General features: G+C 45.2%; 1 protein-coding gene across 1 annotated transcript in view; it reads right to left on the reverse strand.

The window, feature by feature from the left end:
• The window catches only part of LOC138492614 (solute carrier family 2, facilitated glucose transporter member 11-like), a 217,436-nt gene that overhangs the window by 37,190 nt on the left and 155,713 nt on the right, over positions 1-24,533 (reverse strand). The window contains exon 10 of the mRNA XM_069619907.1: positions 16,712-16,787. Coding sequence (XP_069476008.1) covers positions 16,712-16,787 — 76 coding nt within the window. The remainder of the gene's footprint in view (positions 1-16,711; positions 16,788-24,533) is intronic.

Raw genomic sequence — 24,533 nt, forward strand, 5'->3', positions numbered from 1 at the left:
GTGATGTAAAAGGACTATTATTATTCATACTAGCAGACGCAGCTGATGATGTATGGAAGAGGGCAGCATTCCCAGGGGTGACGACACAGAACAGAGAGCACGATGGAGTGCCATTTGCAAACTGCAGGGTGGCAGTATGGAAAGCATTACAAACACAATACCAAGACACGTCAGACATTGGGGCGATTACGTCAAGCAAATTGAGGGAAGACGAAGACCCTGTTCAATACATTCAGGAAATTCAAGAGCTTTGGTGCCTTGGACCTCGAGAGCCTTGGGACAAAACAATAGCAATATTTTATGACATTTTAGTGCCAGTACAGAAGAGCTTGAAGGAATTGGTAGGGATGGAAGCGAAGGGATGGGCAGAAATACAGCTCAAAATAGTTCACCATTGTAGGTTGTGGCAGGAGAAGGTTAAACAAAAAGCAGAAGACAGGCAGGCAGATGACGCTAAGTTAGTGCAGCGGAAGCTATCGCAGTATGCAATGGAAGGGGTGGTGTTAACCAGACCCACCCCAGAAGCCCAGTCACAGAATCAACAACCACAACAGTTTGCACCGCCCATGGGAGGAAGGATACATGGGGCGGGCCAGTCCACAGCAGAGATTTTAGGGAATGGGAGGTTTGCCAATGGGACGTGGCTTTGGGCCACAGATGCACCACAACCAAGGGGGGAGTTCTCCGGAGGATTTCGGGGTTATGGACAACAGATGCAGCAAACTCCCAGGGATTTTCCAGGTGGTTTTCCAGGACAGGGGAGGGAACCACCACAATCCTGGACATGTGGACAGGTAGGATATATTTCAAGGGCATGTCGGTTTAGAGGAGTACAACAGAATTGGTAAGGACAAGACCAGCAGTGTTAAGTGACTTCAATTCAGCAATCCCACTAAGTCAGTGCCTCGTCTGGGATGCCCAGGGGAAGCCCTTATTTATTTATTTATTTATTTATTTTATTGAAAAAACTGCAGTTTCTTTTGTACAAAACAAAAAAAAACTTTTGTTTCAAGAGATAAAAGGAAAAACTCCATGACTCCATAACTCCGTAACTCTGTATCTCTGAGCTTCAATCCGCTACATAAAAAAATAGGGTTGGCGACAGCCATTAAAAAGGAAATTTCAATAACGCATTCAAATAGTTCACAATTCCACAGACGTGTTTGACGTTATTGCCAGAGGAGACCAGGTGCCATCACGCCTCCATATCATCATCTAGAGGCGTGAACTGTCCAAGATATAAGGAACGCAAGTCGTTAGTTGCTTGACACTCCAAAATTAGATGTTTCAAGGATTCTACGCAGACAAAGCAGAATCGGCAGTAATTGTCGGCTGTAGATGGATCTTTACGACGCCATAAGATTTCCTTAGATTTTAGAATATTAAGGCGAAATCTCAGAAATTGCTCGCGATAATGGCTATTGTAGCATTGGGTCAGATATGAGGCCTGGTCATTTAATTTATTTTGCACATAGCCCAGCGAGCTTGTTGAGTCCATTTGATTTCGCTTTTCTATATTGATTATCCAAGCCCAGGCCTCAAATTTCCTTCTTGCATGTTGGGGCCGAGAAATTAAATCGAAATTACATATATCTGCAGCTTCGACCCAGGCTTGTACTTTTGTCTGCCATTGGGCCAATAGGCTGAGGTTAGATGCGACTTGCATGTGGTTAAATATGTAATATGGTGATGCTTTGCGCGAGCAGGACATCTTGCGCATAAGAGACATAGACTTCCAGATGACATGGCTGACAAGTTATAATCTGGATGATAAACCCTTATATAACGCCCCTCTCTTTGAATCCCCCTGACCTCACTGAGCCAAGAAGTAGGTTTGTTTTGCAATTTAAAAGGTTTATTGAGAAAGTAAACAATATATATATATATATCACACTTTTATGAATAATTAATATTTGAAAGCACACTTAGGCATATGACAGTGATCAACAATGGATGATGTTACACTAGCACACTGATTTAATTACTTAAGAGTTAGTATAGGGAGGATAAGGTAGCTGAGAATACTTTTATGATTTCAAGGAAATGCAATGATGAATAAAATGCAGTACAGAAATAAACTGATAGGGTTTCACAAGAGATAATATGTTCACTTTTCCCCTTGTGGCAATTCACTCCCCCCCATGCAATATAAGGAGATGGAAGTAAAGCACACAGTTTTCAGGAATACAATCACAATACAATACGAATTTCAGTTCCCCCCTAGCAAGCTTAGAGAAACAGGGATGGTTTTAAACACAGGCAAAAGTACTTTTAAATGTGGTATGCAAATAAGGGAAACATATGCTAAAAATGATTTTAATTCCCTGTAGGAGGTTCAGGGTAGGTGATAGCTATTTAAGATTAGTTCAAGTCACACTCGCGATGCTCAATGAGGGATTAGCAGGTTGAAAATGAATTTGAGCAGTTCAAGCAAAAGCGGCTATTTTGACAGGAGCTAATTGTACCAAATCGCAAATCGCGGCTCCTGAAGTTATGCTCAGGTGTTTCCTTTTCTCAGAGAACTTCATCTCTATCAGCCCCTGCTCCCTGTTGCCATGCAAGAGCCTATGCTTTCAGTTCCTCAGTTAAGGCCTTACTAGACTCTATCAGTCTCTCCTGCATGGCTTCCTGTTGCTGGAGCCTATCATTGTCCTGGCAGAGAGCCTCATTCTCTCTCTGTGCCTCCTGGTTGGTCCTGAAATACTGGGCCAGTCTTTGCTTCAGGAGGGTTACCTCCTGAGTCCCATCCCTACTGGTCTGTTCCTTTCTTGCCAGAGCATCTTCCACCCTCCTGGTGTGCTCTAACAAGTTCTGATGCTCTTTTTGGAGGTCACCCAGTCCCTAGAGGCCCAGGTGATTTTCTTCAATTTTTTCTTTTAATTGGCAGACTTCCTGGCCTAAGGTGTCCCTTTCCTGACTAAGAGCCTGCATCTGTGCTGCCAGGTCGTCAATCTGCTTTTTAAGGGCCCCAGCTTTCTGGCGCTCATCTTCAAATTCTGTCCGAGTATCCAGGTCTTTCAGGATCAGTTTGTTGCTCTCTGTCTTCTCCCTATCTAGGTGGCTTTGCAGGATGACTACCTGCTCTGCGCATGCCCTATTGAAGTCCAGTTGTTGCTCCAGCTTTTTCTGGCTTTGCAGTAGGGCGTCCAAACCTTCTTGGTACTCCTTCTGCAAAGCCAGAAATCTGTTATCCTGGTCAGACTTTTCCTGTTGCAGGATACCCATATCCTTTTTTATTTTAATGATATACTGCCTACTATCATTTTCTGACACCTGGCTCCTCTGCAGCCTCTGCTCGGAAGAGACCAGGTCAGATTGGGCCTTCTCTAATGCCATCAGTTGCCTATTTGCCAGATCTTGGCCTTCAGCACATTTGTCCTGTATGGCTCCCATATATAAATATAAATATGCCGCTACCCTGGCAATCTTGTTGTACTCATCCTTGGTTTAGGGGCCATATATAGTTCACTCAGGGCCACATGTAAGGGACCCTGATCTCTCCATATATCTGACCCTGTTTCAGTGATCTGGGGTGCGATTGCCTGCAACCAGACCGCCTGGTCCTGATGATCCCACTCACCTCTCACAAATAGCTTATGTTATAGGTGTTCTCTGGCTATTTTGATATCTACCAAGGTCGTCATTCTGGAAATTGATTTCCTTCCTGACTTACAGAAGTTTGTATTTTATTTTGCAAAACAGACCGTTTCTTTAGAGCGGTCCTTTGAGGGGTGTTTTTACAGTGTAACATGGCATGGTGATCCAACGGGATTTATGTATCCTGTCAGTTAGCACACTGTATTATTCTGCACAAGTGATAGATCTAATCCAGAATCCCGGACGAGCCCCCAATCTGTTAAGTGACTTCAATTCAGCAATCCCACTATGTCAGTGCCTCGTCTGGGACGCCCAAGGGAAGCCCTTATTTATATATTTTTATGACAAGTTATACTCTGGATGATAAACCCGTCGAGCGCGATTATGGAAAAACTATAATGAATAGAAAGGGTTTAGGCTTGTTGGAAAGCTTGGAATCTTGGCTTTAAAATGAAAGTTAAATCTCGTTCCTAGCACACGCATTCCAAAAGATACAGACAATTTTGTGGAGATAGTTTCTCGAAATGAAAGTAAACTTCAGAATGACAAAATGACACTTTTACAGCTTTGAAATGACAGAATAAACACACGATTCCTATGATACAGTTCTGGACAGGTTCAAATGTTTTGGATCAGATTATTTTAGACTAAGAGATTGGTTCTGGCACAGTTCTAGCTGAGTACTCACACTATAAATTTGAAATAGGACGTCAAGGTCTGGTCAGGTTTGGACTGGACTACGGGCGGTTTCTGGTACTGGTTCTGCTCACAGCGATCTGGTCTGGGTCTGCTAGCGGCACTTCACAGCGGTCTGGTCTCTCTGGTTCTGGTCTCTCTGGATACAGCACTGCTTTCTGGGTCTGCTACCGGTTCTGGCAAAAGTTCTTGGCAAAGAATCCAACAGCTCGCCCGGCTGTTGAATAGTTTGAGTGTCTTGCCTGTCCAAAGCAGTCTCTTTTTATGTGTTTTGAGTGTGTGCATGGGCATAACTAAGCCTGCCCCTCACAACTTTTCATTGGCCAAGTCTCTCCCTTGATTGGGGAAAGGAATGGTTTGTCATCGTGATTAGGTATGTTTTATGAGTCAGAGGATCCTCCCCTTTGCATTTACTTAGAAAAGTCAATTTTACCCAAAACACATATTTCCAGGATACACTGTTTGTTGAAATTACATATACACATCATATATTACTTCGGGTAGGTCTCTGTTCCAACTCTGATGTTTCTAATATTTTGGGTTAAGAAATGACAACATTTTGCACTTTTTGGTTGGTTTTCCAATATTGGACTTTTATCCAAATTTACACAGAGGTACACCCCCCTTCTGGGCAGATTACAGTAATTTACTATGTCTCTAGCATAAACCCTATGTCTGCAATATTAATAAATAGCAGGGTTCGGTCCCAGAACACCGCACAAAGTGGAGTTTGGTCTCAAATCGTGAGGGCATTTTCCATATTAAGGACCCCCAAATTGTACATTTCTGTGAGCTTAATACAAGATTTTATAAGCAATTTAATCAAACATACATTTGCCCTTAATTGAATTCACATACCAGTCTGGCCGTCCCCCAGAACTTGGTGAGTCAGAGATCACAGGCCTCTCCTTCCTGGCAGGGCAGCTGTTGACAGTTACACCCTAAACTGCATTTCTATTCAATTGAAAGGGTCTATTGTGTTGTGTCCTGCAGGCTGCAGGGGACACTCCTCCCTCTCAATCAACAGGGCCATGTGATATCCTGGGCTGTTGTGTGGGTCTCTGAGGTGTTAAGGGTTCTCAGGAAAAGCAAGTCTTTTGAACTTTTAATTACGTAAGACCACCTTTTGTTCACTGCATAGTTCTGCAAGACAGCTCTCCTGTCAGGATTTATAGAGCGCCAGCGCCGGTCAGTGGCTTGCAATGGTACTGCACCCATTTTTGGGAGCTGTCTTGAGTTAATGTCTTTCAAAAAGGGGATTTAGCTTGACAGCATATGATTTTTGCTTGACATGGCATTGATGTGGATCTGCAGTAGAGTAAAGCAGAACACTCAACCAGAGTTGGATTTTTGTTTGGTGGTTTCGGGCCCATGATCTTAGCAATTTTTGACATTAATAAAAACAGATTTTGAACAGAACCATCTTTCTTTGCACTGGTGGGTGGCAGGTCAGGCGACCATTTTGGTGTGCGCAAAACTGCGCGGTTCTCCTGGATTCTGGCGCAAATGTGGGTTTTTCCGCCATCTTGGATTTTCTAAGCCCACAGCACCAAATGTTGTAGCATAATAGTTCAAATGTGGGTCAGGACATCCAACAAGCCCCCCCGCCCGACTGCACTTTGATTTCGAGTCGAGGGGGAGTCGGGTGCAAACGATGTTTTGATCCACGCGCTGGGATGTCCGCATCATCTTCTTCCGATTCCGTAGATGGCAAAGTTCAGCATCTTTTCCTCCATCCGGTGGATCGATCGCTTCTCCTCGCCGGTCCTGATGGGAGTATTGGGCGGTACCCCGGGCCCCTCAGATCTTCGCTCTCGGTCCCCGGGTTGTCCTCCTTGGTCAGTCTCCATGGTTTCATCTCTCCTAGGATGGAAGCCCTCGGGGAAAGGGCGCGGGGTGTTGCCGGCCCGCTGCCGTACTGGATTGTTCCTGGATGGACGCTGTACTCTTGGCCACGCCCCCCCTGCCTCTATCAGCTGCAGTCCCCAGCCCGTACGAGTGAAGCCCGAGGGGAAAGGGCGCGGGGTGTTGGCGGCCGGCTGCCGCATTGGATTGTCCCTGGAGGGACGCCATACTCTTGGCCATGCCCCCCCTGCCTCTATCAGCTGCAGTCCCCAGCCCGTACGGGTGAAGCCCGCGGGGAAAGGACGCGGGGTGTTGGTGGCCCACTGGGGGTGTTAGCAGGTCCGTGGGGGACCTGACCTACTGGCTTGGCATGGACTGGACTGGACATGATTCCGTGGTGAGTCTGCTGTCGGCATGAGTCTTGGGGTGAGCCTCAATGTTGGGGGTGCTGCACCACATCGAAACAATCTTTGAGAGCCCCGGAACTCTTGGAACCTTTTTTGTTCTTTCTGTTATTTGCAGAGCGGTCATGTAGGGCTTTCCACAACCATTCTACAATCATTCAATCCCTTCAAGTACATCAACTCCCCATGATGGTTGGCCCTCCTAGGGACCCGCACTGGGAGCTTCGGACGGAGGAGAAATTTCTACCCTTTCTCCCCCCATCAACTGCTGCAATCCACCCCCCTCTCGAAACTTCAAGGAACCCCGGTCCCTCAGGCTGATCGCAAACCTATTGTGGGAAGAAGAAAGAAAAAGGGCATGCTGCGCACGGCTCCGGGGGCTGCGCAGGGACATGGAGCGTGTAACGGGAGCCTCTGTGGGAGTGGAGTACCTTTGGCCACTGCTGGTGAGACAAATAGTGCCATAGAAGGACCCTCCTCGGAGCCTATACCATTACATGTCCCTATATATAGCCTGTTGGCAGGCCCTTTAACTTGGCCCCCCGGGGTCTGCGACACCATGCTGCCCCCTCCCTCAACCATCAGCTCGGCATGCCCCGCCCGGGAGGAATCTGCTCTTTCCATAAACCTGCTTATTCCCGGTGGGGGACTTTGACTGTGTGGCTTCTGCTGATCTTCTGAATAACCTGGCTGATGGCTGCGAGAGAATCTCAAAGGGCATATTGAAGCTGACCAGTGGTCCTGCTGGTGGTCCTGCCCCTGCGTCGCTGAACTTGTTGGTTCCACCCTTGGCCCCATGCAGCACTTCCATTTCGGTACTGGCCTCCCTTCATTTAACTTTTGGCCCAGGTCCTGATACTCAAGTTCTGCAGCCGTCACCATCTCTTCCCGAAGCATACTCATGTCCGCCTCCCCGGCCCATCACACTGGATGTCGGAGGTGTGGGTGTTGATGGTTTGGGACCGGGCGTGGAGGAGAAGTCCAGCTCTCCATCCAGCCTTGGGAGCCAGCATATGCTCGGGGCTAGGTCTCTGTCCTGTCCTAGCCCTCTTCGGCCTTCCAAACTCCCCAATAAAGGAGAACACGCCCCTTCAGTCCCACCTTCTTTAGTCTCCACCAAGCCCTTAAATTGTCCATGTCACCTCCTGCTCCCTGAGTTGGCTGAGGTCAAAAACCTTCTTCTTGTCCTGATTAAGGGGTTGTTGGGGGACTTGGGGGAACGAGGTGTGGGAAGGGAAAGCTTGGGTTCTTCTGGGGTCGGCCCAGGGCGACCAACTCTTGGCTCTGTAAAAGGAACACACTCCTCGTACCCTGGACTGCCCCATGCCTGTGTGTCTAGGTCTCCCCCTTCTCTGAGAAGTCGTCCAGAGGCGGCACTCCCCTCAGCATCCCCCGAAAGAAGGGAGACCAGCGAGTGTTCAAGATGTACAGACTTGGGGTTCGTGCCTTCACCATTGCGGAAACCCGTTAGGAGAGTCCAGGGCCCTTCACGCCCAGTGGGGAGGGAGGCTGGTGCCCCAATCCCTGGCCTGATTAAGCCTCCGTCTGGGCACCATTTACGTAAAGGCTGTAGTAGTTATAGGGTGTTCCTTCATGGTGTTCCAAAACTATCCAGCGATACAAAAGAACCAAGGGATGTCCTTTTGAACAAATGTCTTCATTGGCTGCAGACAGTGGGGGAATGTGTGTTTGTGTCTGGGGGCTGTTTGTTGGAGTGTATCAGATTGCCTAACTCTTCAGGAAAGTTGGATACTGTTAAATTAGTCTTTGGGGACAGCCAAATGGCAAGGGCCGTCTTGGAAAAGTGTAATGGCCTTGGGCAGTCATGGAAAAGTGGTATCACAGCCGGTTCATCTCCCATTCATGGCCTTGTGTGGCACACCGTGGGCACCCCTGGCAACAAGCCCCTCTCAGGGGCAAACCTGACCATCTTAGGTACGAGGCGGTCTAGGAACTACCAGGGGTTAGGGGCGGGCGGGTCCTGACCACTGGTTTACAAATCCGTTTGGGGGACATTATTAGGGGGGCGGTCTTTTTCAATGGTCAGTTGTCCCTTCTTTGCTGTGTTTCTGTTATTATGTATTAGTGTCTATTTTTAGTTTAGAACTGTATTTGTAGGTTGTACTTTGATGGCCTTTTTTTGGCCGAATAAAGTTGTTTGACACATGATTTTTGCTTGACATGGCATTGATGTGGATCTGCAGTAGAGTAAAGTAGAACACTCAACCAGAGTTGGATTTTTGTTTGGTGGTTTTGGGCCCATGATCTTAGCAATTTTTGACATTAATAAAAACAGATTTTGAACTGAACCATCTTTCTTTGCACTGGTGGGTGGCAGGTCAGGCGACCATTTTGGTGTGCGCAAAATTGCACGGTTCTCCTGGATTCTGGCGCAAATGTGGGCTTTTCCGCCATCTTGGATTTTCTAAGCCAACAGCACCAAATGTTGTAGCATAATAGTTCAAACGTGGGTCAGGACACCCAACAGCAGCAATATCAGGGGGGACAAGAAGATTATTATGCACCGAACAAACAAACACCGGCCCAATGCAGGGCACATATCAACAGATGCCACAAGCACAAACACAAGCCCCACACAGTCACAGACAGATAAACAAGCACCACAGATGGCAGCACCATTACCACAGTATTTACAGGCACCACCAATCAGGGGAAGTACACAGCAGCTAGCACAATTATAGGATGACAATACGCAAGAGCCCATGGACACAGTGGCAACAGAGTTTACCATGGTAGGGAACAACCCCTTCACAGGGAACAGATTATCTATATAGCCTTAATAGGACAGCCCATAGACAAACCTGATGTGTCCAATTCTGTCAATCACACCCAATCCTGCGGAGGAACCTCGAATAGGGGTGGCAATAGGTGACATCTTTTTCCTTTCTTGTTGATACTGGGGTGACTAGGTCATGCATTAGGGAAGGAACTTTTAAGTTGTCAGGCGGTGCCATGAATACTCAAGGATTCTCTGGGGCTCGAGAAGTGGTTCCTTTTACTGAAAACATCTCACTATCTATAGGAGATCATGACCTATCACTACCTTTACTTTACTCTCGACAGACACCTGTAAACATACTGGGACAAGACATGATGAGCAGACTAAACATGACCATTTTTTTTTTCTTGTGTATAATCTTTAAGATTTTTACAAGTTCCTTTGGGGCTCTTTGAAGGACGTCGAAAGTAGAAAGTAAGAAGCGGTAGCCTAAAGAGGGGCGGTATGTTAGGTCACGACATTGTTACTGGGATCGTTGCTTCTTGTGGCATTTCCGCTGGCGGTTCCTAAGTCATTTTTAGGCCGGCTTCTAAGATCTTAACAGTTGCTATGGTCCATTTTGTTTTCTCCTCCACTATTAGGCGGTGCCACCATGTGTCTACTTCTCTTAGGCTTGATTCTCCGAAAAGCGGTGATAAATATGCTACCCGCCGGTGCATTGTTTCCGGACAGTTCATTAGTAGGTGCCGTATAGATTCCTGTGTCGAATCCTCTTTGCACAGTCTACATTTGTCTGAGGATGTGGTTTCTCTGATTGAGCAGATTTCTTGCGTTGGGAGAAGGTTGAGGCATATTCTCATGAACATTTTCAGACATTTTTTGTTGGGAAATTTTGAGCAGTATGCAACGGGTGTTCTTAGTTTGCTCGTGCTCGGAGGTAAGTGTCTTAAGAGTTTATTTGCTGCTGCCTTCTCGCACGTAATGATCCAATCTTGGTTTTCTATTTTTGTTTTAACTCTTTCTGGATTGTTGATTAGGTCTTCTTGCGTACGGGCTAAGACTTCTAGCTCGCGCTCGCTATTTAGCTTTTGTACCCAAAGGTTCAGGGCTCTGCAGCGTCCTGTTTTGATTTTGAGGCCAATCATCTGGTAAATCGGTAAGCTGTTTGGTGTTAGGATTTTTCTGAGGAGTTGCATTTGATTCAACTCAACTGACGCCGCTAGTGAGAGGAGACGCAGTTCGGGCCTGATTGCTGCCGTTGCGGTTGATTTTGGAAGTCCCAGAATAGCTTTCCATAGATGGCCTTCTAGCTTCAGCCAAAGTGTGGATGGGATATTTAGAGTTGCATCCATCCCGTAGGTCAGCGAGGGTACTACTTTTGACTTGTAGAATTGTATTGCTGGTGTTAGAGAGAATTTTCCGAACTTTCTGTCTATCTGGCGGGTTTGGGTTGTTAGGGTTTTTACTTTGTCCCACAAAAACTGCTGCATCTTTTTTTAGTTTTCTGATGCGTCGACCATTATGCCCAGATATTTGAAGTATGGGACAACTTCTATTTTGATGTTGTTTAGCGTCCAGTGCCTTTTTTCCATTTTCTTTTTTGTTTTTTTTCCATGATCAGGATTTTTGTCTTAGATATATTTATCTCTAAGTTATTCTCTTCGGTATATTTGGCTAAGTTGGTCAGCTAGCGCTGGAGGCCGATTTGTGTTTGGTCCAATAGGATCAGATCATCTGCGTGGAGAATTTGTGATATAGAGTGTTGGCTGATTTTTGGGGGGAAAGACCTCACGTTCTCTTCAGAGTTCTGGAAGTCTCCCAAGAAGGCTATGAAAAGTGCTGGAGCCATAGGGCAGCCTTGTTTGACACCTCGTTCTGATTTGATTTCCTCTGACAGCAATCTGTGCCTGCTATGCCGCACCCGTAGTTTAGTGTCAGTATGCAGGGCCATCACTGGGTCTAGTATTTCCGGCGGGCAGTTCCAGGCTTTCAGTTTGCTCTACAATTTTTGTCGATTCACTTTATCAAAAGCTTGTGAGAGATCCACAAATGCTAGGAAAACTCTAGGTGCTCCTGTCTTGATGTTGCTTTTTATTATGCTTAACAGCAAGATGTTAACGCTAGTGCTGGCGTTTTTCAAAAAGCCCGTTTGGAAAGGGTCTGAGCACGGAGATCCTCTGGTCCATTTTTCGAATATCGTCAGAAGTGTAGCGAAGATTTTCTCAATGATATCCAGTAGTGCAAACATGACCATTTCATTCACAGACAAGTGATAGTGTGCTCAACACCAGGCATAGACTTGTTATCTTTAAAACAAATCGTTCAGGCATATTGTGGATACACAGTACAGAGGGGGGTGCCAACGGACCCAGAGATGTTTCAATATGGGACTGACATTGCAATTGCACGGATGCCAGGCATTGAAGGGCAGGTGTGGCAAGTTCCAAATAAGTACTTATTCAGACCAGAGACAAACTGGTCTCTGTTTGGACAGTTGGACAAACCAGAAGGGACGATAGTGTCCATAGAAATTGAGGCAGTGTTGGCAAGAGAGGTTTGGATCGCAGTGCATGCAGTGGATGACACAGGGAGGGCATGGTGAGCAATTAAAGCAGCAGCAGAAGAGTGCAGGCTGACAACAGTGACAGATGATGAACTCTTTGGAGAGGAGAAACAGGAACTAGATATGGTGTTTGAAATGAGTGTAACATTTTGGTTACAGATTCATTACAGGGAAGTATCATAGAGAATGGCAATGGTGCTGGAGGCACCACCCTCATTTTGGGAGAAGGACATGGCCAAGGTACTGGATAGCTTAAGTCCTTATGATGTGGGGTGTATAAAGAGCATATGGTATGATATGATATGATAGGTTATTTATAACACGCTTAATACACAGAGGTTTCTAAGTGCGGACCCGGGGATCGAACCTGTGTTGCTCCGTGTCGTCTTGCTTCCAAGGCGAGCACGTTGCCCTTGAGTTATCCTCCCGAGACAAGCATAGTGGAGGAGAAGAGTAAACTGAAACCACAAGCAATTTTGCCAAGAGTAAAGCAGTATCTCCTAACAAAGGAAGCAGACAAGGGCATTTATGAGACAATGCCCTCATTGAGAGGCATTCTCGTGCCATCAGAATATCCATGCAACACAGCAGTGTACCCCATGCGCAAGGACAATGGGGGTTCATGGCGTTTTATCCAGGATTTAAGAGCTCTTAACCACATTGTAGAGGCAGAGTATCCTAAGCAGCAAACCAGTCAACAATTTTGTGTGGCATCCGATCAGAAGCCACCTGTTTCATGCTCATTGAGCTAAAGAATGCATTATTTTCAGTGCCACTACACCCAGACTCACAAGATCTAACCAGCTTTATTTAACGAAACCAGAAGTGGAAGCATCCGTGATTGCCACAAGGGTAATGCAAATCACCATCCATCTTCAACAGAGTGATACAGATGGACTTAAGCAACATACAGAGAGAAAGCACAGTTCTTCAGTACGTAGACGATATGTTGATTTACAGTGAGACAGAGGAGCAGTGCAGAAATTACTAAGTACACATGCCGAAGCATTGTCTTTTGCAGGAACTTTGCTATTTGTAGTACTTTACTCGGAGACACATCTTTCTCTAGAACACCTTTTTTGTGAGTCTTGTGGTTGTTTGTAGGCACTATCATCACGTCTCTTATCACGCCATCTGTTTGGTCTTAAAAGTCACAAAATACAGCACGCTTTCTTAATTGCACAATATAATTGTCTGCTAGCTAATTGGGTCCTTCTTTAGAACCTTTTTTGTGCTAAACAATGTTCTCTTTATTTGTAAAGCGGTGTGCTAGCTGTCTAATCTCCCCCAAATGAACTGTGCAATGATCATCTTATCCTGGGGAGGTTTCTGCCTTTAGGCCTGCAAACATGCCTTGCCCCTCCACCATTGAGGGCGTTGAGCAGCATGGCTGTATTCCTCTGTGCAGCAAAGCCAGTGCCAACAATTGCTTCTATAATGTCTCGAATAAGTGTAGCTTTTGGCTACGGATAAGTGGATCCATGGCACAGGAATAGGCATAAAGGGCAGTGGCTGGGTGGCTCCATGCATCTTGCTGTGAAGTCAGAAGTCTCGGGAGGATAGCTCAGCAGCAACGTGCTCGCCTTGGCAGCAAGACGACACGGAGCAACACAGGTTCGATCCCCTGGTCCGTGCTTAGAAACCTCTGGGTATTAAGCGCGTTATAAATAACCTATCATATCATGGAGGGTTCATTGACCAACTCGTCCCTAATGTGGACTCAAATAGTACTCAGGCATAAAGATTGGAAGGCTGGACATTTTTAAATAAAGGTATTATTTATATGTGTTATCATAGTGGCAAGATAAATAACGCACTCGCGTATTTAGGCCGGAAGCGTCATTGCAGCAGCTTGCAAGGGCATCCACTCAGCCCCAGGTTCCTTGCTAGAATCTACTCCCTGCGTCAAACACATGCGCAGTCACGCTGAGCCTTGTTCTGGTCTCACCACGCCATACACTGATCTTAGTCACTGCAATAAAGTTGATGTCATTAATTAAGGTCCAGCCTCTCGGGAGTACGTTTGAGGATGGAGGTGCAGGGCAAGGACCATCAGAATCTAGCGCGATGCTCCCACCGAGGCATGCTGTCTCATAAGACGACGCTGCCACACCCCTTCTCTCCCCCCCTGCTCCCAGAACAACCATTAAGAGGACTTTCAAGAAATATAAGCTAACCATTGCCCTTCTATTTTTTTAAAGTCATTCAAAGGGTAAGGCGGTGCTTTAATAACTTCCTGTTTTAATGCACTACAATGTTCTATTAATATTCAATGTTAGTTTTGTATGGTGCCTTGAAACAGGTTTTGTACTGGTGATAAGTGTGCGCTTAATACATGATTTTACTACATCTACTAAAATAACTAAAGCTTCTGCCAACAAAGAGGTTTCGTGATTCCTGTGGAAGCATACTAAGGAGGCTGAAGTGGCATACAAAGTTCTGATTTTTTAACTCTGAGGCTAATTTTCTGGCTTCAGCAAAGGCTTTCTCTGTATTAATCACTTCAGGTGGCAGGGTCAGAAAAACAGCGATGTGGCTGTCTCTCCATTCAAACTGAGTGTTTGTACTAGCTTTGCCTAACACAAGGTCTCTTGTTTTGAAGTGGGGGTGGCTTAACAAAATATGGCTTGGAAAGTTGGGTTCACACCTCATTCCTGCTCCATATACTTCGTGGAATCCTTGATTTCAGTGTTTGGATATTTCAATCTTCTTTTAGGAGATCAATAACTGTTTGTGTGGGATAAGAGTTTGGGTAAGTTTTCCAGGGTTTAAGTTATCCCTTTAAAGATTAGATGTGTCCACCTGGAACTCAATAGCGTGTTTCTTTCTACCACAGCCTTGCTGTTTCGGTGCTCACACCTTTGAACGCCCTGTCACTATCCTGCAGCCCTAGAACACAACTTGCCGCCCTGCCCTCAAGCTGGGTTGTGCTGATCTCAGCTGCAGTCACACTTGTTTCAAATAAGCTCATTGCCACCCTTAGCTCTTTGTAGGTCCAGCACACACCATCTTATGTGGAGTGCTGGGGGGTTAACTAGTAGCCCCTTGTCCTGCCTAATCATGTAATATTTGTTATGTTACCCTCACTTATTTTCATCTCTAGGCAGAAATGGCGGTGCACATGGTCCAGTGCAGATAGCCACATGGACCTTAGAACTAATGTTTGATAGCGTCCTGAAGACGGGGCGTGACTACACATTACCATCAGGAATCAATCCGCTTATGTGTCTTTCTATCCCCAGAAACAGGATTAAGTGTAGACGTGCCATGATAAATAGAAATGTATTCATGATTACCGCAATCACCAGTGTTACTAACATCACACACCTCTGAATGCAGAAAGTTGTATGTTGATGCACCCCACTAAAGGGGGCTGTTACAACCCTCTTCAGGTGGTTTCTGTGGTGATTAATTCCTCTTATGTTTCTTCAAAGCAAACGCTGATTATTTGAATGGCCCTCAGAAGGCCTTCCTACTCTTTTTTAGTGATGCGCCCATGTGTTTTTTCAATACATGATTTTTTATATTGTTGTGTATATTTATTAAAATATCTTTTCTGAAACCTGAACTGATATTGTTAGACACAGCTGAGTGAAAGTTATTATCATTCATGGAGTATACATTCCACGGCCTATGTGTTGGGAAGGAGGGAAGCTAGTGGTGAAACTGTTTCTATATACACATGTCCTTTCAGAAGTGCCTCATCTCCATAGACTGTGCTCCAATCGACTTTGGCTGTCCTGGCTCCCTGCAGACTCTTCTAGTCAATTTGACTTTGATACTTACTGTCCCTCATAGGTGATCACTTTATTTTTAACTATTGCTGGGAAGGTTTTTATATAGACTTCATTGGAAGATTTTAGTGCTCCCAGGCTCTGAGAACCTGTTTAACCTTTTTCCTTCCCTTCACCTTTCCGTTCTGCAAAACCACAGAATGTATAAAGTGTACTAGTGATATATAAATGCCATTACTGTCCTAGTTAGTGAAGTCACCTTAGGGTTTAGGAAGTGTGTAAGAAGCATCTCTAAAGAGTATCTACTAGCTTTGTGTTGATGCTGGGAAAGTATTTTAGCGTATACCTTGACTGTGTTACTTGGCTACTTGTATTGGTGCATTTCATTGCTACAGCTCTACCGCTCACAGTTACCTCTCTTGAGATAGGCCTGGCTGCTCAATCACACTACACACATGTGTAGTACAGTCCAATACCAATAGGTGGGTTACTAATACCAAGAAGACAAGGGGTGTGTGGACTCCCACCGGGTTACTACATCAATGTGTGCCTATATGCCAAGATGCCTAGTCATGCGTGACTGTGTATCATTTTTTTGGGAGGGGGTAGCCATATTGGGGGCTTGAAAGTATTTCTCAAGGTTTTGTTTAACCATAAAGTAAGAGCTTCCTGCTTAAGCTGTCATCTCTAGTGATGCCAGTTCTTCACCCTTCAGGATTCATACCCAAATATTCAATGCCCATCCCTTGTCAAAAGGACATTCACATATCATGTTTTTCTATATATAGACCTTTCTGCCAGTTTCCCTTGCCTTCTAAGGGCTATATCAAACACAGTTAGTATTACCCAATTTAAAGGCACTTTTATTTATTGACCGCAGATGGGTAATGCGTTATGTCTGCTTTGCCGGGATCCAAAGTGTCGGCTCGCCTCGTGTCAGAGGCAAGCGCTTAACTCAAGAGCTACCCTTCTGAAATAGATTGTGCATGTTCCATTTTACAACCACAGAGGGGAACAGGAAATTACACCATTTTTTAATGATAGTTATACTTAGGGGGACAATTGTTCTCGATGGCACTCCCAATTATATACCCACCAGAATTGGCTCACATGCACTTGGGCAGATACTCACCCGGTCCAATCCCATAGAACAGGATGAAGCAGAAGACCAGAACAGTGCTGCAGTAGGGGAGCCAGTGGTATGTGTCCTGAAAGGGAGAAAACAGCCTGTGACCAGGGAAGTACCCGGAAAATATGAGTTGCATGTACTACACAACCATCAGCTGTTTACATAGCCTTATAAACTAAAGGAGGGAGTCATTATTGTGGGATAATGACCCGCCACCAAGTTATGGCCCTATTGTATCACTTATATGCCAACCGATAATGACCTCTCCTCCCCTGAGGTCTATAAGGCTATTAGCACATAATAGAAGCAGAATTACATGGTTTGGAGCTTGGGATTTGAGGTAAAAAAAGGATAGTTTAATATTCTTTCTTTCTTTATTTTTATTTTTATTGATTTGTATAGCGCGCAAGCCCTCAGGCATCAGTGAGAAGTACATCGGCAAACCCAGTCAGTAAATTAAATGTGGTTTTATTTTGTAGTATTCAGAAGCTTGTCGTCAAATGTTCAGCATTTCAATTGCAAACTCGGTTAAATTGGAGCAGGTTTTACATATGCCAGCATTATGGTTACATAACGTTTTCTCTATATAAGTTTCTCTATCTTTTCTAATATATTTTGACTGCACTCTGAACATTCTGATTGGTTGAGAGGAAGTCTGTAATGCTTGTCATGTGCTGATAACTGATTCAGATGCCCTGCTCTGGGGGATGAACTGTGATACGAGACACCTGTGTGAAGTTATTTTAGAGAGCACTTTGATACGTTTATTTGGTATTTTGTGAAGGCGTAAGTCCATCAGTGTGTTCCTTCAAATCATCAGAAACACAGACCATACACTGTACAGAAACAAAACAAAAAATGAAAGGATGGATAAGGGAAAAACGGAAAGAATAAACATCAATAAACAGGCAGGGTAGTGTTATGGGTCCAGAACAGGGTCAGACTGGGACAAGAAATAGGCCCGGATCCCCCAAAAAAAGTGGCCCACCCCTCACCCCAAAAAAGTGGCCCACACCTCGCCTCAAAAAAGTGGCCCTATCCTTGCCTCAAAAAAAGTGGCCCTCAAACCATCATCTGTGAATCCTTTAAGAAAATGCTACTTATGGAGTGTCTGTTACATTACAACACAACTCATAAAATAACAAGTTCTGTGACAGGGTCCACAGCTCCGATGGCGCAGGAGTGGCATGAACCTACCACCCACACTGCAGTTTTGGGACCTGCTGCATGTCGATGCTTATACAGGGCTCCACAATCCCAACAGGGAAGGAGGGTTAGGGTGATGATGGTTTGCTAGGAATGGGGGGTAGGGAAACCAGAATGAGGTTTAGCGAGAGGTTATGGATAGGTTGGGGATGTTAGGGTAAGGTTTTGATCACTGTGCACACTTCCAGCGAGCTGTTACACTCATAGAACACACGTCCCTGCTTCTGACTCTACACAAATATACACAATGTATTAGATGTATAATCACCTAACAACTGCTCAATAAATAAATAAATAAATAAATAAATACAGGGAATGAGAGAGAGTAGAGAGGGGGCAACCCATTGTATCTTCTCCATCCCTTCATTTTTGGGTTGGACAACTTAACTGATTACTTGCAAAGAGAAGAGGGCCTGGGTGTATAAATACTGCCTCCTCTTTGTAGACAAAGAGGAGGCAGTAACGTTTAATAACAGACATCACTGCGCCAGGGAGGCCACGGGCAAGAACTGTGAGCTTTGTGCATCCAAACATGTTGATGTTGTAATTGGATAATGAGGGGTCTCAGGTTTGTGATTCACACAGCACACAGGTGTGACTGACAACTTGTCAGTGTATAATTACAGTTGGCTTCTGAAAAATGTGAACACATGGTCTCAGAGAGCAACCGACTTAACACCGAAACATTGATGATATTCTTAGCTGCAATGAGCAGGAATATTTCATCTCCGACTCTGAGAGTCACAGCATCACGATGATCACATTACGGTTTGGAGCAGGATGCAGAACAGACTGTTGGTGTATGGCAGTTTGATAACATAACTATGCCCCAAGTCAGCTGGGAAAGGGGCAACCTGAGTTTCTCTGCATTCTGGTGCTTGTAGTTTTATGCTCCCATTACAAATGCATTGTATCATTGCGGTACCATATATACAATCCAGTAGTATGGTAAACACTACAGAACACCAGCCGCCCCAAAAACTTTGAAGTGTTGAGCATGCTGTATTCCCCAAATCACCATAAATGAACCCAATGCAATCCAGTATTGAGTACCTGTCCCAGACTTTTGAGTAGCTGCGCTCATGCAAGCAGCAACTTGCATCCCCAGGTCATTATTTATTTAAGGGCTTTGGGAATTGTTTTGCACTTTGTAAACCTCATTAACATAAAACACCCACCATGGGTGGACTTCACTGGGAACCAAAAGAGGCCCTGGAAATAATTTTCAAAGGGGCCCCATATTACACTTTTTCAACAAGCCCAATCATTTCCTTATGAGAAAATGTGGAAATAAAAGTTGGTACCAGCCAAAAGAGGCCCAATGTGCAGAGGCCTACCGGGAAAGTCCACACCTGCATTCATGACTGACAGAGCTAGGCTTTTAATTGGGCGCAGACATTTTAAGGCACTTGCAAGACTTGGTGCTCTACCCCTGCTGTCACCTTTAGACAAACTGAGTGATCAACATTAAGATAAGCTACGTGTACACTCTAGGTTTGTGTGATTGCATCACTGTGTTTCCTGCATACCTAGAGTGCCTCATTGTGCTACCTACATGTCTACTTTGCATATTTGTGTTACCTACATATCTAGATTGCATACTTGTGTTACCTACATATGTAGATTGATTCATTGTTTCAGCTGCAAGTCTAGTTTGTAGCAAATCCTGTGCAATTTCAGTAACCATCAGTCCCACCACTTAAATGACACGTTGTATACCAGCACAGCATATGCATGGTTATTCTTACCTGCTGCTCACCACTATGCCCAATGCACAGCTAAAGGGACTCTGTGCATTACCTGCATATCTTATGCGCAGATAATGTTGTATGTGTTAGCTTCGTACCAATTACATTACTACAATGACTCACTACTATAGCTACTGCATAGCTATATTACCCTTCTGTCTACCTGCACACCCAGGGCGTACATGCCCAACAAAAGCACAGTTATAAATCACATATTAACTACATAGCTTGATTACCTCATTGTGTTGCCTGCGCAACAATTAGTTTCATGGGCTCACTATATTAGTATCTACTTACCAATTGCATAACTAGAACAAGTCACTCTTTTACTTGCATATAAACTGCATAACTGTATCAACTCACTGTATTATCCCTTTTCAATTGCATAACAGAATGACATTGTATTACCCGCAAACCTAGATTAACTCTTTGTATCAATCTTGATTTCTTGTATTATCTGAACTTATATCTAGATTAACTCGTTGGAGCTCACGTTCATGGAAGCGTAACATAGGAAACATGTGCAAAAGCCGTGGGTAAGGCTTTTGCGCATGTTTTCTTAAGTCACTCACGGCCCATTTTCATTGATTTGTATGGGGGAGAGGAGGGGCAAAATGCAACTTGTATTTCAACTGCCACCCTTCCTCTTTGCCATACAAATACTCCAGCAGTTGTGCTAACATGGCTTTTCATGCCAGTGCAAATGCTGGCATGAAATGGTATCTGCCGGCTGAATGAAACAGTGCAAATGTGAACTCGTCCGTGCAAATGACAAAGATTTGCCTCCGGGGAGCAGCCTACGCGTATGTCAACGTGACGACTCACCGCCGTAAAATTACAAATTGAATGAAAACCAGCCCCTGTATTACCCATGCTCCAAATGCATAGCCAGGTTAATTCAAGTGTACTACTCAGATATCTATTGCACAGCAAAACTGTCTCACTGCTTTCCTGCACATCCTGTTCGCAGCAAAGCCATCATGACATTTGGTCATACAAGCTGCATTCCAGTCGCATGCCTAGACTCAGTGTCTTTCCAGCATCTACACTCCTCCCGCATCAATTAACCTGCATGTCTACTTTCACTGAAATACCAGTCTAACTCACAAGAGCCATCTTTGGCCACTGCCAAGCGAAAACGACGCCGCTTGACATCTAGCTATTGCACAGCCAAACCTAGTCACTCACTGCAATAATAGCATGCATTGCTAACTCTTACGGCCGGCTAAATTCTCCTCACCTTTAATGACATTATGCATGGGCTGAGTAGTCAATCGTAGTCTGAGGCCAACAACAAAAGTAATTCTTAAGAATGACATTCTTATAGTCCTGTAGATCAACAGGCCACACATTTGAGTATCCCATTACATAGCCGTTAGCCAGGCTATTTCAACAACCGACTCATTTGACTGCAGGTAACCTCCCCTTGCACTGTTCAAGTATCTCCTACACTGCCAGATAAATGATTTAGAATTAGGCGAGCTACAGGGAGTGCTTTTATCCACCAAGAAGGAGGCCACTTAACTTTCACTAAATAATGCCTAGGAATTCCATTCCATCCACGATCCATAATCTAAACCTCAAAGAGAGGTCTGCAAATCAAACAAGAGGGCCTCTGAATCTATGTCTATATGCTGGCAACAAAAGACTGACTGTGCAGAATCTAGGCCATTAAGGCCGACGGCCGCCGACCCTGCAATGCCGGTCTTTTGTTCCCCAGCACCCTGTACTACTGTAGCAGGCTGTATCAGGGGTCTGGCCTACGCCCCCAGGGGTGTCTCCCCAGCCCCCAACCTCATCCGCTGTGCAGCCCATTCTCCTACACTTACCTGCTGCAGGATCCGGTTGCCTTCCAGTTTCTCATTGCTTTTTATGCAACAAACAGTGCCTGCTGCACAAAGTGCCTGGCTGCCTGCAGTGCACCTGTCCACCTGTCCTCAGTGCAACACAGACTGCCTGCCAGTGCAGTGCCCTGCCCTGCTGCTGCACCGTGTGCGCGGCTGTGTCTGTCTCTGAGTGAGGCAGCAAGAGAGGCCCATATTCACGTGACACTGACAACACTCCCACGTCACGGAATTGACCTCTCTGGCGCCTCCAACTCTTTGTGTGCGGGCGCTGCTGTCTGCATTAATTGGTTTTTAACTTCCCTTCCCCTGCAGCCCCAGCCCCAGGACCCGGCCCAGGCACAAGTTGCTTGCAACTTAAAGTACTTGTTATGGCCTCAGCCCATGAGCCGAGCCCCCGCTTGGCTCACCGTGCTAGAATTAGTCACGGATAATTCATAGCACATTCGTAGCACTTTTTGTCAATTGTCTCGACACTCGAGACAATTGACAAAAGTGCTACCATGGTGTCTCTCCATGGCCTGGCTGACTGGGCCCTTGACGGATGCATGCAAATAACAATTTGCAAAAAAAATCATCAAAGCAAGGTAACAACGTGTAAACACACACACGTTGTTACCTTGCTTTGATGCTGCAGTGCACAGGGCCAGGCCAGTTCCCGACCCACATGCAGTCATGCACTCAAAAACACCTGCCAAAAACCGGCCCAGGGGGTGGCTGATGAAAACCGGCCGATGAGGCCAGTCCGACGCTGGTCCAGAATGTCACTGAAATAAAGTGTACCTTAAAAAACAAGAGTCAAGGAAGTCATGAGCTATTTCAAAGAAATGAGAAAGAGATTTGGTGTCTACAAACATATACTTTGCATTTACAACCCATGACTAATAAATAGGCAAACATGCTGAACCACTGGGTAACTCATCACGCAATTCATTTCTCAAGCTGGAGAGGACACTATGTTAACTGTTTTTGTAAAGCGCTCGTTCGCCCGAGGGCATCTTGGCGCTAGGAACAAGTAGAACGGTAATCCTTTTATGGACTTGAAGAGTAGTGTCTTCAGAAGATGTCTGAATTCCAGATGGTTTGAGTTACATCTGATGGCAAGGGGGAGTGCATTCCACAGCCTGGCAGCCAGCAATTGTCAATGCTCTTCCCCCCACCCTGTAAAGGTTGAATCTAGGCACCAGGACTAAGCAAGCACTACCATAACGCAGGGCTCGATCTGGAAGGTAGGGGGGCAAACTCGCCATGCAGATAGTCCAGCCCCTGATGATAGTAAGCCCGGTGGACTAGGCAAAGAGCCTTGAATTCCACTCCTCTAGCCAATAAGAGCCAGTGGAGAGCACACAAAACCGGTATCATATGGGTGCCATAGGGTGAGTTGGTAGCCACTCAGGCCACCAGAATTTGCAGCACCTGCATCCGATGGATGAGCCCCATCGGTTGAGCCAAAAACAGGGCATTACACTATGCTATTTGGCTCAAAATTAGTGAGGCCACTACCAGAGGTCGCAGGTGACAAGGTAAGAATGGTAGAATGTTGTTCAATATCCTGAGGTGGATGTGACCAGCCTTACAAACTGCACCAACCTGTGAGGCCATCGAAAGTGTTGAAGATCGAGTCACCCCAAGATTCTTAACAACCGTCACTGGCATAGGAAAGTCACTAAGAGTAGCAGGCCAAAAAGACAGAGTCCAGAGTGTTGGATTATGAGGAGAGCACACCACCAAGACCCCCGCGTTGTCCCATTAATCTTTGCTGTTCATCCACCCCGCCCCGGCAGTCAGGCACGGTCGCAAGCACGACGACACCTCCGCCTGGTTAAGATCTAAGCAAACCAGGATTTGGGTGTAATCGGCCGATGGATAGCACCTGAGGCGGAAGGAGCAGATAAGACAGACAAGAGACTGAATGTAGATATAAAAGAGCATAGGGCGCAATTAATTACGATTTATTGGCTTCATTGTAGGAACGGAGGCGAGGACAACATAGCAGGGCTTAATGCCGGGAAACAGGAGCAGTATTACAGCGCCGACCGTTAAGAAGCAAGATTTCATCAGGTTCCGATGACAAGAGTTAAAGTTCTGACATTTGTTTGAAAGGATGCAGAGGAAGTTGCCTCAAAGAAAGAGGAAGTAGCTTAGTTTGGATGGACATTAAATGGGAAGATGGGCTGTGATTGGAGAAGACAGTCATTTGTTTATTTTGTTTGATTAAAGGACTCATCCAGCAGAGGTCTCTGGGAAATGTAGTCTTGTTGACTTCCAGTTACTTTTTAATGATGCTTTTCTCTGAGAATTAAAGAGAAGCGGAAATGGTCCACTCAAATTTAGCCAAGACTCAAGAACATCGGAAGGCACAGTATAATCTCAAAGTTCTGACAAGATCCTTCTAAAAAAGTTCTAGTTCTATTACCAATCTCTGAGCGTAATATGTTATCAAGGTGGCACGGGCAGTATGAGGTCCTGGAACAAACTGGCCAATATAACTACTGAGTTGTCCAACATGATAGGCGAACCAAAACACAAATCTACCATATTAATCCTTTAAAGGAATGGAAAGAGGATTCAGCTGAGTCATCCTCAGTAGTAATGGCTAGTCTCCTAGCAGAGGGAATACATGAATTCAAACTCATTCCAACTGACCTTCCACCGCGTGCTCTCACCAAAGCACTCATGGTGCTGGTGAATCGTGAAAAACACCAGAAATAGACTTACTGCTGGGAATCTTCCAACATAGTCAAAGTCTACTTTCTTAGGTGAAGTGACACCATTAGTTCAAGATATTTCTTGGGAACAGCAGTTTTTTTTGTTACCTCTCTATAAGGTCTGATGTTAGCTAGTCCATGAATCTGCTCTTAGTCCATCAACGCTTGTTTTCAACATTTAGCGATATCCTCATTTCCTATAAACTGCCTTCTCTGCTCATCAGATCAGGTCATACTATGTCCAATTAATAAAAGAGATGCAACCCCACAAATTCTTATATAAAGGCCCCTGACTGATGAAAATTGTATTTGATCTTTA

Source organism: Ambystoma mexicanum, chromosome 10 (assembly GCF_040938575.1).
Source record: "Ambystoma mexicanum isolate Mex_15411 chromosome 10, UKY_AmexF1_1, whole genome shotgun sequence".
In the NCBI taxonomy this organism is placed as follows: Eukaryota; Metazoa; Chordata; class Amphibia; order Caudata; family Ambystomatidae; genus Ambystoma; species Ambystoma mexicanum.